At 41.2% G+C, this 15887-nt stretch overlaps 1 protein-coding gene across 1 annotated transcript in view; it reads left to right on the top strand.

The window, feature by feature from the left end:
• STAB2 (stabilin 2) overlaps positions 1 to 15887 on the top strand; it is an 85977-nt gene that overhangs the window by 50488 nt on the left and 19602 nt on the right. Inside the window, exons 32-43 of the mRNA XM_064154853.1 lie at positions 285 to 416; positions 1407 to 1532; positions 3397 to 3486; positions 4311 to 4599; positions 5072 to 5167; positions 6102 to 6147; positions 7456 to 7532; positions 8979 to 9104; positions 9637 to 9710; positions 11524 to 11595; positions 14347 to 14466; positions 14916 to 14963. Coding sequence (XP_064010923.1) covers positions 285 to 416; positions 1407 to 1532; positions 3397 to 3486; positions 4311 to 4599; positions 5072 to 5167; positions 6102 to 6147; positions 7456 to 7532; positions 8979 to 9104; positions 9637 to 9710; positions 11524 to 11595; positions 14347 to 14466; positions 14916 to 14963 — 1296 coding nt within the window. The remainder of the gene's footprint in view (positions 1 to 284; positions 417 to 1406; positions 1533 to 3396; positions 3487 to 4310; positions 4600 to 5071; positions 5168 to 6101; positions 6148 to 7455; positions 7533 to 8978; positions 9105 to 9636; positions 9711 to 11523; positions 11596 to 14346; positions 14467 to 14915; positions 14964 to 15887) is intronic.

Genomic DNA, 15887 nt, shown 5'->3' with positions numbered 1-15887 from the left:
CTTTTCCCAGCATCTGCCAGCAAATTGTAAGCACAGAAAGACAGTACTAGACTCAAGCAAATGTTGGTCCCACAAGTTCAGTAGTCTTTTATCCCCCATGGTCAATAGAAGTTATGTCAGAAACTCAGGCACTCCACGGTTGGAAATATGAAGTAACCTGTGAGTTGGAAAAGCTCCTTCTTAAATTCAGGCAATCTCTGTTTGGCTTGCACCCTTTGAGAAAATCTATCCCTAATAACTTTTCATGCTTTGTTACACATCTCTGAATGTAACTGTGTTTGCAGGATGAAGGGCAAATCCGCTATCACATTTTGCTGGATGAGAAGCTCCTGAAGAATGATCTGCACAATGGCATGCACAGGGAGACCATGTTAGGGTTCTCCTACCAGGTTGGGTTCTTCCTCCACGATGGTCAGGTACTACTGTCTGCACTTGTTTGAAGAAACAGGTTTCTGCTATTTATGAATCCAGCTTGAATGTAAACTATCATGCAGTCCACAGGAGTTGTGCACCCCCCGTTTGCTAATGAGATTTAATAGCCTGATTAATCCAAAGTCACTCTTGAAGGGATCTTTGAATTTGATTTCAAATAGCAATTTAGAAGCTGCTATGGTAGACCTCTGTCTCTAGCAGCTACAAGTCTGCATCACAAAGCAGACATTAATCTGACTTCCAAGAGCCATTAGAAACTTGCCTCCAATTATAAAACATTAATTCTATTTTCCATCCTAAGAGCTCAAAGCACTCGCCAACAAATATGAATTGTCTTTCAAGATCACTCCTGGGAATATCAGGCGCAGCAAGATTAAGCAACACACCCAATTCTGTGGCACAGGGAAGGGAACTTGGTGCTCCTTCTCTGCTTTAGAGCTCACTCTGGGCACAGACATAGGACAGAAAGCTTCTCACCAAAGCGCCAGCTGTGCTATTTGCTCTGCCTATGGCAGAGCCTTGGGAAAGCATCTACCCCTGGGGATGTGGCTGGTGAGGATATCACAGGAGTGCACGCTAACAGTGAGATGATAAAAGTCCTCCTTGGAAAAGTAGCTTCTGGGAGAGCTTCCAGGCCTCTCATTCCCCTCCACCAGCAGTCTCAGCTCTTAGCTTGCTTTGGACTTTTCCTTCAAACCTTTTATCTTTACATGCCATAGTGGAAAAAGATGCCCTGCCAAATCCTATTACTAAGGAACTTCAGCAGGCTGTGAATCATCTTATGCTATTCAGTCCAGTCGAGCTCTTAAATGCAGTAATTGAAATGTGAGCAAGTGCTTGAATTTGACTACATTCAGCAGTTTTCCCAAAGTGAGACTTGCACTTTGCTCCTTCTTTGTTCTGCTAATATTCTAGTTACCACATAGCTACCAAACAGCTCTGGTGCTTGTTAACAGGTTGCATTTCCTTTGTAGCTATTCATAAATGATGCTCCTATAAGCTATACAAATGTTGCAACAGACAAAGGAATTATTCATGGGTTGGGAAAAGTCCTGGAAATACAGAAGAACAGATGTGACATCAATAATACTGTGATCATTGTAAGTGGTTCTGTTTCTAAGTGCTTCAAGGCCATCAGAGAAATCTGTAGCCAGACATGGCTCAAATGTGCAGGATACCTGGCACTGTTTCCCAGTAAGGAATGGAATGCACACATTTTCCACAGAGGATATTCCTACTAGATTTTTAGTATCTATTAAGATAGCTTTTATCTTGCAATTGGTGTACTGATAGCTTGGATAAAATATAACCCAAATAGCACAGGAATAAGCAAATCCTGAATTTCCATTTTCAGAAAACAATAGTAATGCACCATTCTAATATATATATGTATTTTAGCCAGGCCACTTGTTCATATAGTTAAAAAAAAAAAAAGAAGGGAGAAGGGAGGAGGGGAAAGAAAGCAAAATACTTTTAGCAGGGAAAAAAAACTGTCTTTGCATTCCAAGTGCAGTTCACCACTGCACATACACATCAAGTCCTTGTACCCTCTGAGTAGAAGCACGTTGTCCTTGTTTTGTTCCTTTTATACATGGAGTATAAACGATTTTACTCTCCTTTGTTTCCCCATCAAAATTTGTTTTCCCTGCTTACTTACACATTCTTTTAAGCCTTGCTAGAAGCAAGGGCATAGTTAGCTGGACAGAAATAACACTAAGCCTCGTGCACAAGATACAATGTATGTCTAAGCATTTTGTAGAAACTAACCTTACGCAAGCGAACGATTCACATGCACACATAGCATGGGACATACATGTGGGATGAGTTCTCCATTTACATCTGCACTTGCATCACAGGCAAACTGTATCCAAGCTCAGGACTTGCTTTTTATTGTGCTTTAAATGAGGAAGCCTTTGGGAAGCATTGCTTTAGGAAAGCAAAAAGAAATAGCCAAACAAACTCTCCTTCTTCCCCTTGGAAGAAGGTGTCTCTGCAGACCAGCTGGTAGGGATGTTCTCTCTTGCCAAGCAGTGCAGCTACTCTCACCACCTTTACCAAAGGGATTACCCTGACTATGCATGCTGAGGTGCATATATTTAAAACACAGCTAGAAGTTATTCATTTTCTGCTAAACAACCTGTCTGCAGCTCTATAAATTCTACTAATTATCTCCCATTTGTGTTGCTTAAGGAAAAATGCAGTGCTTGTTCAAACCCATCCAGTTGTCCCCCAGGAACAAAAGAAATAGTAAGTATTTTATCATTATTACTAATTTCTATTTTTTAATTAAAAATGAGCATAGATGCATTTAACCCTGGTGTTAATATCCTTGCTTCAGTTTCAGAGGGTATTTCACCCTGCTACATACATTGCTTAGAGTCAACAGACTCAATTCACCCTGAAAGGAAGACAGCAGAATTCAGTGTAGAGATAGGTTTATCTCGAAAGCCCAGTTTTTAATGATGCACTGGAACAACTGAAGACAACTCAGACTGCAAAGGTTGCCTCTACCATGCAAAACTAAGGGACCTGAATATGGTGTGCTTGCTGCAGGAAGAATTACAGAAGCTGCTCTGAGCCCTTAAAATCAAAGATGGACAGAAGAGCAAACTCAAACTGTCCCCAGCAATATGATGAGAGTCATGGTCACAGAGAGAGTGTGAGACGATACAGACTTTGAATGCCCAGATCCAGCACGTGGGAAGTGCAGATATTTAAAGGTCTCTCTCAACCATCATATGACCTAGAGTTCCTTGACACTGAGATTTCTCTGGGAAAGTCTCTCTGTTGGAGTTATATAACCATATTTTCCTTTAATTCTTTTTTTTTTTTTCAGTTATGGCAGTAGGATTACAAAGCAGAGCAAGTCTCATCCACTCCATTAGTGTAATTGGCTGACAAAGCCAAACTGAAAGGCTCCTGGGTAAAGCTCAAAAACATTAACGTTTCCTTTACTATGAACAGCAAGTGTACAATGTGATCAGTGAGGCTTCTTCAGCAAGCAATCTTTCCCAGCGGTGTCCAGACCTAGATGTTCCAGCAGCTGTTTTTGCAGTCAGTTTTCAAAGAAAAAGTAGAAACAAGAAATGTGCCAGACAAAGAACATTTGTCAGACTTCAGAAAAATAATCCATTTGGTCCTGAGCAAAGGCAGCATTAGACACATCTTTAAAATGCCACTGGCACCAAGCTAAATTGATCACATCACCACCAGAAAAAAAAAAAAAATCAGTCAGCTAAGATATTTTTATTTTGAAAAGTATTTCCTTTGTTTTAATTGTGACTGTGAGTCAGTGCACAGCATGCATGAAGTTAATGACCCATTTTTCAAAGCACTTGAGCAATATTACTCAGAAGTGCAACTCTTTCTCCAATTTTTGTTTAGACAGGGAAGAAGAAATACTGTGTTCTGTCAGAGAACAACATGAGGATATACACCATCCAGCTCATGTGCTGGTCAAAGTGTGCTAAAACCACCGTTGTGAGTATACCATTTCTGTTATGGTGAAAGCCAGGAACCTGCACTCCTGAACTTCACCATCCTCATAATCCCCACCAAAGACACAGAGCATGTCAAGGCAGTCCCTGACAATATATCTATTGGTCTTTGTTCTGGATGCAGCAGAGACTAGAATGTTAAAGGCTGATGGTAGCTGCAACACAGGAAGAGCTGGGAGCCAGCATGGTGCAGAGGGAGCACAGGTTTAGAAAGGATAACCTCATGCTTGACCCGAGCAATTCTATCCACATCTCCCCAGGGTGGTGGAGGGCAGCTGGGTCACACCAGACACCTGGGGCACTGAACAGAGCCCTGGCACAATAAAAAGCATAGCCAGAGACCAGCAGAGATGGAACAGTGCTAAAAATTCCGTTTTGCAGTTCACCTTCAAGCAGCAGCTGTTCCAAGATTCGATACTCAGCAGCCCCCTGCTTGCTACCCTGCCCTTCAGCACAGCGTTTCTGGGTTTGCAGAAAAGGGAGTGCTGCGCAGGTTTCTTCGGGCAGCAGTGCCAGCCTTGCCCAGGGAAAGCAGGGAACGCTTGCTTCGGAAACGGCGTCTGTCTGGACGGCATCAACGGCACCGGGACCTGCCAGTGTGGAGAAGGGTTTGTGGGTACAGCCTGTGAAAGCTGCACGGAAGGCAAATACGGCCGCAACTGCGACCAAGGTACTGAGCGGCCCCAGATCACTCAGGCACTCCTGCCAGTCTTATCAGATGTCAAAACGTTTCCCTCAGATCTTCTAACCTAGATCCCGGAAAAGTCCATCACTCTCAGGGCAGTAGGCCAGTCCAGAGAAGATCATTTACCCTTTCCTTTCCCCATTATGGCATCTCATCTGGGCTGCTTTGTTTGCTTCTGAAATGCATCCAGCAAGACTAACCCTCCATAGCACACTTTTTTCAACAACACTTTCCCATTAAAATACATTTTCAGTCTCTATATTTGGGGATAGGTGGAATAGAAGTGTATTTTGAATTTAGATTTGTTATGTAGGTAGATGTCAACAGGCACAAGCAGTTCTTTAGATAGCCCAGAGCAGAAGACATTTGGGCCAAGTCCCTTGCCTCCGCTTTCCCTCAGTGTCTGCTGTGTGCACTGCTTTCCTGGGCAGGGTTTTCCTCCCATCTCTTTCCACAGTGTGTGCTTGTGTCCACGGGAAATGCAGCAGTGGGATCAATGGGGATGGCTCCTGTGAATGTGATGCTGGCTGGAGAGGAGTGAGGTGTGAGACTGGTAAGTGTTCCCTCATTTATTTATTCTTTTCCTGGGGCAAGACATGAGCATTTTAGGAAATGCCAGAACTACAGCTGTAATCAGATCCCAGACAGCCAGCAGCTTTTCACATGCAGTGAGATACAGGTGACATTCCTGTGCTATGACTATTAATTATTGCACTAAAAGGGAGCCAGCTGAGATCGTGAGACCTAAATGCCTTACTTAGCTAATTCTCTACCTGTGTCATCTGTCTCTGTCCCAAAAGAGCAGCACATTTTTTAAGGCTATGTATTTTGCAGAGCAGTTACCTAGCTCATTTTGGCTGCAGATAAAAATCCTCTCAAGTGTTTCAGTAAGTCAATTCAGCTACACAACATTGGGTATTATGTTCTTACTAATCAATAAATTCATTAGCAAGTAATGGTGTTGGCTTAAAACATCTCCTATATCCCATAAAGTTTTATGTTAGTCGGGACATAATAAAATGTATTAAATACCAATTTCAGAACTCTATATGTAATAGCACAAAATAAAACCTGGTATAAGCATGTCAATAATAGCATTCAATGTCAGTTTTAAATTTGCTCAGGGAAAAAAAAAAAACTTGGAAATGAACCTTAGAATTACTACATCTGAGCAAATTTCAGTTATTTTAATTAGGTGATTTCTAAACTGATAATGTGCAAAACTCATCATTTACCTGTATTTAGTCTGATAACAGGAGAAATATTTCCCTGGTGATACATTGTCGACCTCTTCCTCACAAATTAATTTAAGTGGTACCCATTGGTTTGTATTTATGGGGTCTCTACACAGACTGACAGCATGGTTGTCCTGTGCTGAACTCAGACTCCAGCTATGCATAGTAGGAGCAGAAGCATGGAAAACTAGAAAGAGGTTGACCTGAAAGGTTTTGATCTCTGCTTCATCTCTTTTCTTTTCCCTCTTGCAGAAATCAAAGATGATGCATGCAACACCTCCTGCCATACCAGTGCTAAGTATGTATTAAGTCCACTTACTTGAGGACATGAGGGGAAAGGGAATATCTTGCAAGGCAAAAACTAAGTCCATTTTGCTTTTTTCATGAAGATGTCTCAGTAGCATAGACAACATTTGTGTTTTCTGCCACAGAGATAAGGAGCAACGTTAATAATATATTCAGTGATGAGGCCCAAAAGTTCAGAAGGTGCATGTTAAGAGGGGAAACAAATGATTTTTTTTTCTTTTTTTTTTTTTTTTGAGTGGGTGGGAAATAATACATCCTACCATGCCATGCAATAGACAAAGAAATAGAGCCTACAGCACTGCAGAACGAGAGGCCAGGGCAAGACTGATCACAAAAGGTGGCTTTCTGAGATGGACTTTGTCTGCTTGTCCTAACTGCCCCATTCATCACCACACATATCTGAAAAGCAGCAAGTGATTGATCCATATATTGAAGTACTTCCATCTGCCATTATTGATCAGAGAGCAAAATGTACATTACAGAGTTTTTAAAATATCAAAAAGCAAAGGTGTCTAGAAAAGGTCCCAATTTTCAGCCATGGTTCTTCTATAGGAGCACAGAAACTAGGGAGGCAAACCCCATGTTTCCCAGATGTAGATCATTCTCTACTCCACTCTGTGAAATGCAGTTCACAGCAATGATATTTTGCCAGGCTTTTTTGGCAAAACTCCACTCTCATATTTGCTCAGGGGGATCCCACACATGTTGTCATCAAGATACTTCCGAGGTGAGAAGCAAACTGTTCTTCTCTTGAGCCTTATTCATCCACTGCTGTGGATATGAGTATAAATGCAGGCACCGAAGAAATGGGAAGCAAGGACAGGATGGTGTTGTGACATTGTCCCTGGATGACACCGTGAAGTGATCCCTACATTATACAAAGTTCATTTGGCAGTAAACCCCACCTTGTGTACACAGGGGCATACTGTCCAAAAAACCAAATCTGAGCCCAGAAAACTCAGATGTGTCTCCCATGCCTGCACGGCCGTTCAACTGCATCCCTTAAACAAGTGTGTGCAGTTTTCAGGTAAGCAGGCATGCAGCTTCCAGAGTCCTGCATAAGAAAACAGGACACTTGCTAATGAAAGTATGTGGGTTTAGCACTGGAAACAGTACCTCCAAAATGGGTTTGTAAAGCTTGGTCAGACTAGGTTCGTTTTCATGCTTGTAACCACATCATACTGTATGGTTAAATGCCTTGCTATTTCTATGTGGGCTTAGAATGAGGAACAAAAACAAGGACTGTACAGAAGAACTGCTTACTCTTTTTTTCTCCCCATGTCTCCATTTACTTCTTGAGCTGCTTTCTCCTGTCAAATGGCACAGCCTATTGCAAGTGTGCAGCTGGGTTTGAAGGGAATGGGACATTCTGCACAGGCAAGTGGACTTTGTTTCTTCCCTTTTAAAAAATAAAAAGACAAAAAGTGCTTGAAGCAGTCTGTGGTCATTGTGGAGCTGGTGAGAGATGACCACTTCCCTGTGCACCAGTTAAAAAACAGGAATTGTTGCCAATTTACTCAAAATAACTAAGAGCCCAACAGGTGCGGATTCACAGCAAACAAAGGGCTCACACTCTCCAAGCTGGGAGGCATTGTGCTAAAGGAGACCAGAGAAAAGGGAACATGCTGTGCACAACTCAGATCCAATTGTTTGCAGAGTAATGAAACCTGCATTATGACTTTTACTCCTTTTCCCAACAAAGCCCAGCAAAGAGAGGCCAATTCAGGGTACAATAGCACTTCCATCTATTGGAAGCTCTATAGCCTTACAGTTTCCTCAGCTTTCTGAACTTGCACAGATTTCTGAGATGGTAAAATCAGCTTCTTTAGATCAGAGATATCCAAGACCCTTAGAAAAGAGGCAACAGCAGCTTATCCTAAGTGTCCCTCCAAGAGTTTGTGATATCCAGACTTACGAAATAGGCTGCTTCCAGCTACAATGATTGTAATTAATTTTACAGTTGTTTCAATTAATCCTTAACTGATTGAAGTACTAATGCTTTTGAGAACAGAAGAATATTTGTCTATTAACAGTAGTTGACAAGGTCTTTACCCAATATTTTAACATTTTTGCTGGGGCTGCTCTCATTTTCTCTTCTGGCACGAATCAGCAAAATCCGTTTTAATCTACTGCTGGGAAATTCCCCACGTGCAGGAAGAGTTCAGTGTCACAGGTCACCCACAGCGGCTCTGCACTTACCCTTAGTCGCCTGTACAGGATTCCTGGGCAAAACCACTTACAGGATAAGTAATTTCTCCAGTCTGGCTATTACAGCTGCTGAAACAGCAAGTTGGGTCTTTTAAGGCAAAAAAACTAAAATAATATTTGGATTGATTTTATTCACCCTAGCTCTCTCAGTGTAATCCAAGCATGAATATCCATCTGCATAACAAACAGAGCATTTTGTCAAAGGAGGGCTGTATGTTATTAGAGTCCAGACCTCTTGCAAGAGAAGGAATGTGATCTGTGTGCAGGAAAAAAAGCCAATCTAAGGAAAAGCTTCAAATTTAATCAGGAGAAGAACGTGAAAGTCCCCTTTTTTGTGCTTGGTTGGAATGGGTAGAATCTGAACATGAGAAGTTACTGTAAGTCAGACCTGGGTGAATTCTTTCAGACTAGAAGCATCTTCTCAGCTTTCACTCTTGTAATCAGTAAGATGTATTAAATATCTGGCACTAATGAAGTTTATGGCCACTTAAATAAGAAAGAGTCTTTCTTCAGAGGATGTTAGTGAGTCCATTTAAAAGGTAGAGACAGCTTAACTTGAAAAGCAAAAGGCCACTTAAGCACATGAGTTTCATCTGGATTGTTGTCACTGTTCAGCTATTGATGCTTGCAAGACCAGCAACGGTGGCTGTTCTGCCAAGGCAGAGTGCAGAAGGACAACACCTGGCAAGAGAGTGTGCATCTGCAATGCTGGGTACACTGGAGATGGAATTGTCTGCCTTGGTAAGCATTGCAATGTTCATATATCACACAGAGGAAAATCACAGCACCAAGTGTTCCTGCAGACTGAAGATCTTTCTTCTACTATGACCCAGAAATGAGGTTTCCTGATATTATAGACCTTGATGCCAAAGATATCTCTACCTGCCACATGGTTGGTACCACTTGGGAAACCACACAACTACAGCAGTGCGATGTGACACCAAAGCTTATTAAAAGAGATCTACCTCTTAGTAAGGATAGGCCCATCTTCAGCAGCTTGATATAAGTTCCTCTGACCATTACAAACTTAAAGGCGTTTAGCAGTTGTACCATGCCTCTCCAGATATGATTTTAGAAACGCTGATAGCAGGGGTTTAGCCTTCACCAAGACAACTACAAAACCTAGACTAAGCTATTAAGTAGTTTAGGGAATCGGTTTCATTGATTCACAGTTATCTTAGATCTGCATTCCTAGTAGACTTTACTCAAAATTCCCCCTACTAGGGTTTTCAGAAGTCACACTTTTTTACTATACTGTTTCTGTCTCACAAAGAAATCAATCCTTGTCTGGAGGACAACGGTGGATGTGATAGAAATGCAGAATGCACACAGACTGGACCAAATCAAGTGAGTACTTTGTCAGTACAGCTAAATAAAACTATTCAACAGTTTCCAGTTGGGTAAAGAAAGATTTGTTCATCTCAGCTTTGTTTTTAAATGGAGAAATGGATTTAATTTAAAAATTCTGAAAAGTATACACTACCTTCAGAAAGCTATTTGAGAAGGAATATGGACAAACATGAAAAATAATAATTGTAGTAAAAGAAATCCAAAACTTTGGAGGAAAGCAGAGTTTCACTGCTTCAAGCAGTTGTTTTTCTCCACTGGAAGGTTCTGATGTGAAAACCTGTCAGTTTAAAAGTATTACCAGATAATGTTTCTTTCATTGTTATAGAAACTGTCCATGGAAAAATTCCATCTCAGTCTAACCATTTTCCCAGTGTAGCTCAAACGTGCTCACATGAATACATAACAGTCTGCATCATACTTCTATTATAAGGGTTACAGCTTACCAGCATACACTCACTCCTTTCACTTTTCTGCATCTCACCTGCAGAAGTGCTACATAGTCTCCAAAGAAAAGGATGTATGAGAAGACAAGGGATCACAGGAGAAACAAATTGGCCCAGGCAATCAAGTGACACAGATTAGTGTTTCTATTTTTCAAACACCTCCAGAAGCTGCTGAGCACTGATTGCAGCACTTCTTATCATCCCCCTGTAGTGTCATATTGGACTGTAATCCTGTGAGCGCTGCAGAAGAGAGTCTCGTCAGAGCCAGTGCACAAAACAGTGACCAGAAGTCATAGACCACATACTGACTTCCAATTATCCCAGGACAGTAAGGGAGATAACCCTGTCTGTCCATTTTGTCAGTTGCAATTGATTCACTCTTTGCCTTGCCTGTCATTTGCAGCATTTCTACTGGCAGCACACAGCCACCAAACTCCTTCCCCATCCCTCTAGATAAGACAGGTGGTAGCTATTTTCTTCCATACACCCTCACTGGAGATAGAAATAGCTACAGTATGATTATTTACACTTCCTTACCCATAAGAATACAGTTAACATCAGAGCAATAATAACCTCCACTATAAAATCTCAGTACTGCAGATACAAACTCATAGGACAAAACAGGGCTTTCAGTCATCAGGTTCATAAACCACTTCTATTACACTGCCTAGCAGTTTTATTTCTGATGCAGAAATCTCTTTGAATTTTCAGTCTTGTATATATTAAATGTGAATTCTAAACTGAAAATCATTAAGTAGTGAATTGGAGAGGGAGACAGGACATTTCTTTGCAAGCAGGTTATATTTTCATTGTTGTGATAACTGCAAGTGCAAAACAAAGAACTGTGATGTCCCAGATGCATTACTGCTACATCAGTAACATCAGGACACAATTCCAAGTGTGTTTTGAGTGTGTTTCATCACTTTAAATAACAAGTAAAAAAAAGGCACATACAAAAAAAGCCCACAAAACAAAAAAAATCCTAAACAGGAGAAGGGAAGAGAAGAGAAGGGAATATCAATCTATGTAAACAAAATGAGGGAAACATATTAGGGGGTTAGCCTGTTTTGCCAGCAGGATGACCATGTGCAGATGTCAAAGACATCCCTTCAAATGACCAGGACAACAGAGGAAAGACAAGAGATAGATAGTCAAGGAATGGGCAGTAGAGCTTCTGAGAAATTGTTATTCCTCATTCTCAGTCTATGGTTGCTTATGATGGCAAAGAAACTGCTGTACAATTTTAGCTTAATAAATTGTACACTTTATCACTGAAATAATGTGGCGAAAAGAGCAAATTCAATGTGTGCTAATTTTTTCCAATATCTTCTTTCCATGTATACATATTTTTTGGTTTTGCTTTGCAGGCTGTATGCAACTGCTTGAAGGGGTACTCTGGAGATGGCAAAAGATGCACTTACATCAGTCTCTGTTCACAAGTGAGTATCCAGCTAAGGAAGGGATTTAAGGTCTTGTAATCATTACAATGTTGAATTTTGTATGCATTTAAAACTAAGTCAGATATGCCCACGATTAGCTTATGTTAATTTACCTAGTTTTTAAATGTGCTTGGTTGAGAACAGGCTTTAGTGCTGTGGCTATTTCAGAACTGAGTATGAAGTCAGGGGTTTTCCTGGACCACAGCCTGGACATAGCAAAAGCGAGGGTCCAGATTCATCACCAAGTCTTAAAAACCCACTTCAGATCAGGTCTAGACAAACAGACCCTAATCAGTAGTGGTAAAATGTCACTCGTATCTTCTCAACATATTTTTTTGGTCACTGCTAGAGTTCATATAAAAAACCACTATCTAAATTTATATTTGGGATAGATGGATTACCAATATTTCAGTTACTACTCAAACACATAAATACAGTTTCTAGGCAAGGCAATTAAAGAGCTTAGTTCAAGTGATACCTACATGGTACCTGTAATGATAGAAAACCCAAAACCTGCAGTTCAGGTTGTTGATGCTCAAAGGCTACTTCTAGCTGTTGTAGGAGCCAGGTCATTGAGACCCAAAAAGAATAGTCTACAGTGGATCAAAACACCTATTTATTTTTAATATTCTCTTGTCATTGAGTCTTCCGATGCAATCTGGAACTATGTCTGTGCATCCTGAACAAGAGAAATGATCATTGCCTTCTTGGTCTGAATAGTCTAATCAGAGTACCACTCCAGCATGACCAGTGAAATTCATATTAAAGCAAAAAGGTGCTCAAGGGCCTGAGCTCCTGAGAGTAGATGTTTCCTGCAGAGGTCTGAGCTTGCAGGCTCACCTAGGACAGAGCTCCCATGGGGCAAATCACAGAATTAACCAGGTTGGAAAATACCTCTAGGATCATCAAGACCAACCTATCACCTAACCCTTCTAATTAACTAAACCATGGTACTTAGTGCCTCATCCAGTCTCCTTTTAAACACCTCCAGGGATGGTGGCTCCACCACCTTCCCAGGCAGCCCATTCCAATGGGCAACCACTCTTTCCATGAAGAACAAGTCAAAGCGCAGAACTTCACAGCATCGACAGCCGTGTGGTCTGCATCTTGAACACATTCCCATGGATGCATAACACAGGATAACAACACTGTCAGCTGCAGCAGAAGCAGCTCAGTGAATAATGAAACAGAGGAGGTGAAGTGCTGAATGAGGAGAATGGAAGCCTCTCTTGAAGAGGTTAACAAGAGGGGAAAAAAACCACAACGAACAGTGTCCACACCAAACATTTCTTTCCCTCCACAACACCCAATGCAGGGCTTCCTATAGCATTCCTCATTTTGTCTGTCACTTGTCACTGCAGGCTGAGATGCAGCCACATCTGTTTCTCACTAGTTAGCAAACATACTGTAAGCCACATATTTGCAAGTGACACGGTTCTCTGCACCAGCTGCATCACTTTACTTCTTGGCAAGCTGCAGCAGGGGCATACCCACTCACCCATGCACATTATTCTGCTGCTCTGTGCACAGTGACAATAATTCTCACCCTCCCAGCCTGGCCTGTCAGCAGAGTTTCTCTAACTTTGAAAGGCTGCAGACGTGCAAGAGCAAGGGTTAAAGCAGAAGCTGGAAGAAGGAGAGCTCAAAGTTATGATCTGCTGTTTCCTATGGTTTTGGATGCTTTTGTCTTTTCTTATGCCATATCCCAGCAACATTGCTTCCAACTATCTAATTATGCCAGGTTAATTATGTGTATAAACAAACACTATATGAAGTGTAAGTTTAGACTAGAAACTAAATTAGCATTACTTCAGCAAACCTCTGCGCAGTAAAGCTTCATAGAAAGCTATCATAAACCCAAGACTGCAATCAGTTCACCTAAAGCTAGCAAATATATAACAAATGCACCCAAATCTACTACTCACTGTGGTCAAGTGAAGCTGCACTTGTAACTGCTGAAGAAACACCTGCTCTCTTTCATAGCCAACAGGAAAAGATCTATGAAATGACTGTTGACAGAAAGGACACAATAAAAAAAACAACAGCAGAAGTGAGGAAAACCTGATGGCTTCTCTTTTTTCCTGATTTGCTTTTAAGTCTAGGATAGAAACTTATTTGCAAGTTGAGGTGCTAGCTGGGGAGCATCCACTTCTGACTGGGCAGAGCTCTGAACCCCGGCATGCTACTCCTGGATCATTGCTGCTCCAATCCTTAGGTTACACTTGTGGTACACCCAGGGGCACACAGGAGATATTTTAGAGAAGAGCACATGTGGCAGGTCCCTGTTTCAGTTGGCCTGGGCCATCAGACAAAAAACAACAGCAGTTCTATGCTAATACTTATCTAGAAATCCAGGCTCCTAGCACCATAAAAGTGATTTGCAGCTACAGATATTTCCCTTCAGCATAAGTCAGCGCTTCTTCTCCAGACCAGCTAAGTGGGACCATCCTCAAGATGCAGAGTGAAACTGTCTAGAAATGTTTTGGATCTTTATAATATTATGAATTGAAGATAAAAGGAGGGAATCAAAACTACATCCTCTGCATAAAAGGAGTTATTGCCTATGATCCTTAAATACTCTTTATTGTTTATGAGAAAGTATACACTATGAGAAGTTCCATCAGGATCCAGTTCCAAAAAGCTGTTCTGTCTTTCTAAGCTGTACGCTTTGAGGGGAAAAGTGGTAAACTAGAATTGTTCTGTACTTCTGGCAACAAAGGAATTAAATGTTTTACATTTTCATCTTGCAAGAATAATGGAGGCTGCAGTGAATTTGCCATCTGTAACGACACAGAGTCCACAGAAAGGACCTGCACCTGCAAACCTAACTACATTGGGGATGGATTTAAGTGTCGAGGAAATATCTTCCAGGTAAAGTGCTGCACCTTTTTACTGTCCCTTATTTTTCTTCAGATAGTTATTTAATAAAATGGTTCTGTTGGAAGACATCAGGTCGTTTATTTTCCTTGAAAAAAAAATGGTAAATCTACTCCAGAATTTAGAATAATCCAAATCCAAGAAACCAAGAATAGGAACAGGATGCTGCAAGATAATATTAGCTGCCTCAACAAAAAACCAAAACCAACCAAAGCACAACTGTTACAATGGCAGTAGTTGGGAGCTAATACTGGTATTTTTAGATTTCAGAGGAGCAAGTTCTTTGATAGAGCAAGGTAAGAACAGAACAGAAGCAACACAGACGGGCAGTAGGGCAGTATCTATTCCAAGCCAGAAGTTCTCTTTCTTTTGCACTTGTTTGCACTTGACAGATGCTGTCCCACATTTGCAGCACTGTAACAAAGTCTCATTCTTGATTGCAGGAACTTCTTAGGGACTACAACACATCTAGGTTTTATTACCACTTAGAGGTAAGAAAAGGTTAAGTTGGTGGTTTTTTTTTATTTGATGGGGGGAGGTGGGATGGATGGGTGTTCCTCTTGGTTTTGGAGGCATTTTTAGTCTTAAGGAGAGGGGAAGGGATCAAGCATGAATAAGGCATGCAGCTGTATCTTTCAAAGTAGCTGGAACTGGATTTGGATCACTCGCTACTAATATTGGAGATGTTCTAATTTAAACTATTAACTGTCATTAAAACCTCTAGAGAATTAATAACAAAGACTAAGATCCTGCAGAAATGTAGGTGCCTCATTCACAGTCTGAGATTTTTCAGCACACCTCTCATTATTTTTGATAAGTGAATACCAGTCTCCTCCTTACTACATTTACAAACTGCGATGCTGATTACAGTTGTCTCTTGACAATGCCACAGCCAGAGAGCAAATATGCACCATCATGTGCTTTTTGAAGACTGGCAGAAGTAATGCTTCATTTACCAGAAGTCTTAGGGCAGCACTAATCTGTATTGTTGCCCCACTAGTCCAAAAACTCATTCGAGCTTTGCTTGTTCTACCGTGGTAAACTGCTTCATCTCACTTTAGCAGAGCTCTTCTGATTTTAGTTTGTCAATGGTGATCGCAAAGTGCCTGCATTACTCCAGGTCAGTTTGGACCTCTAATAGAAATTAATCTACTCCTCAGTACAAGCAATCATGTATCAGGTAAATGCATGGAGAAACGCCTGCATTCCTCAGTATCTCAGGATGAAAGTTCCCTTGCTGAGGAGTGAATAGCCCTCCTCCACCTCCCTATGCTTAGTGCTAGTTAACAGCTTTCCCTCCTCTTCTGTTCATTATTGCAGAGGAAGTGAAGACTTAACTATAAGCTGAGTCTTCCATTTGATATCCATGTGCACTGGTGACAGGCAGGGCTGGGAAAGAAAGTTGACATTATATA

The sequence above is a fragment of the Pogoniulus pusillus genome, chromosome 15, assembly GCF_015220805.1.
Source record: "Pogoniulus pusillus isolate bPogPus1 chromosome 15, bPogPus1.pri, whole genome shotgun sequence".
NCBI lineage: Eukaryota > Metazoa > Chordata > Aves > Piciformes > Lybiidae > Pogoniulus > Pogoniulus pusillus.
Note: the sequence above shows the minus strand (reverse complement) of the source record. Positions and strands in the feature narration are given on the sequence as shown.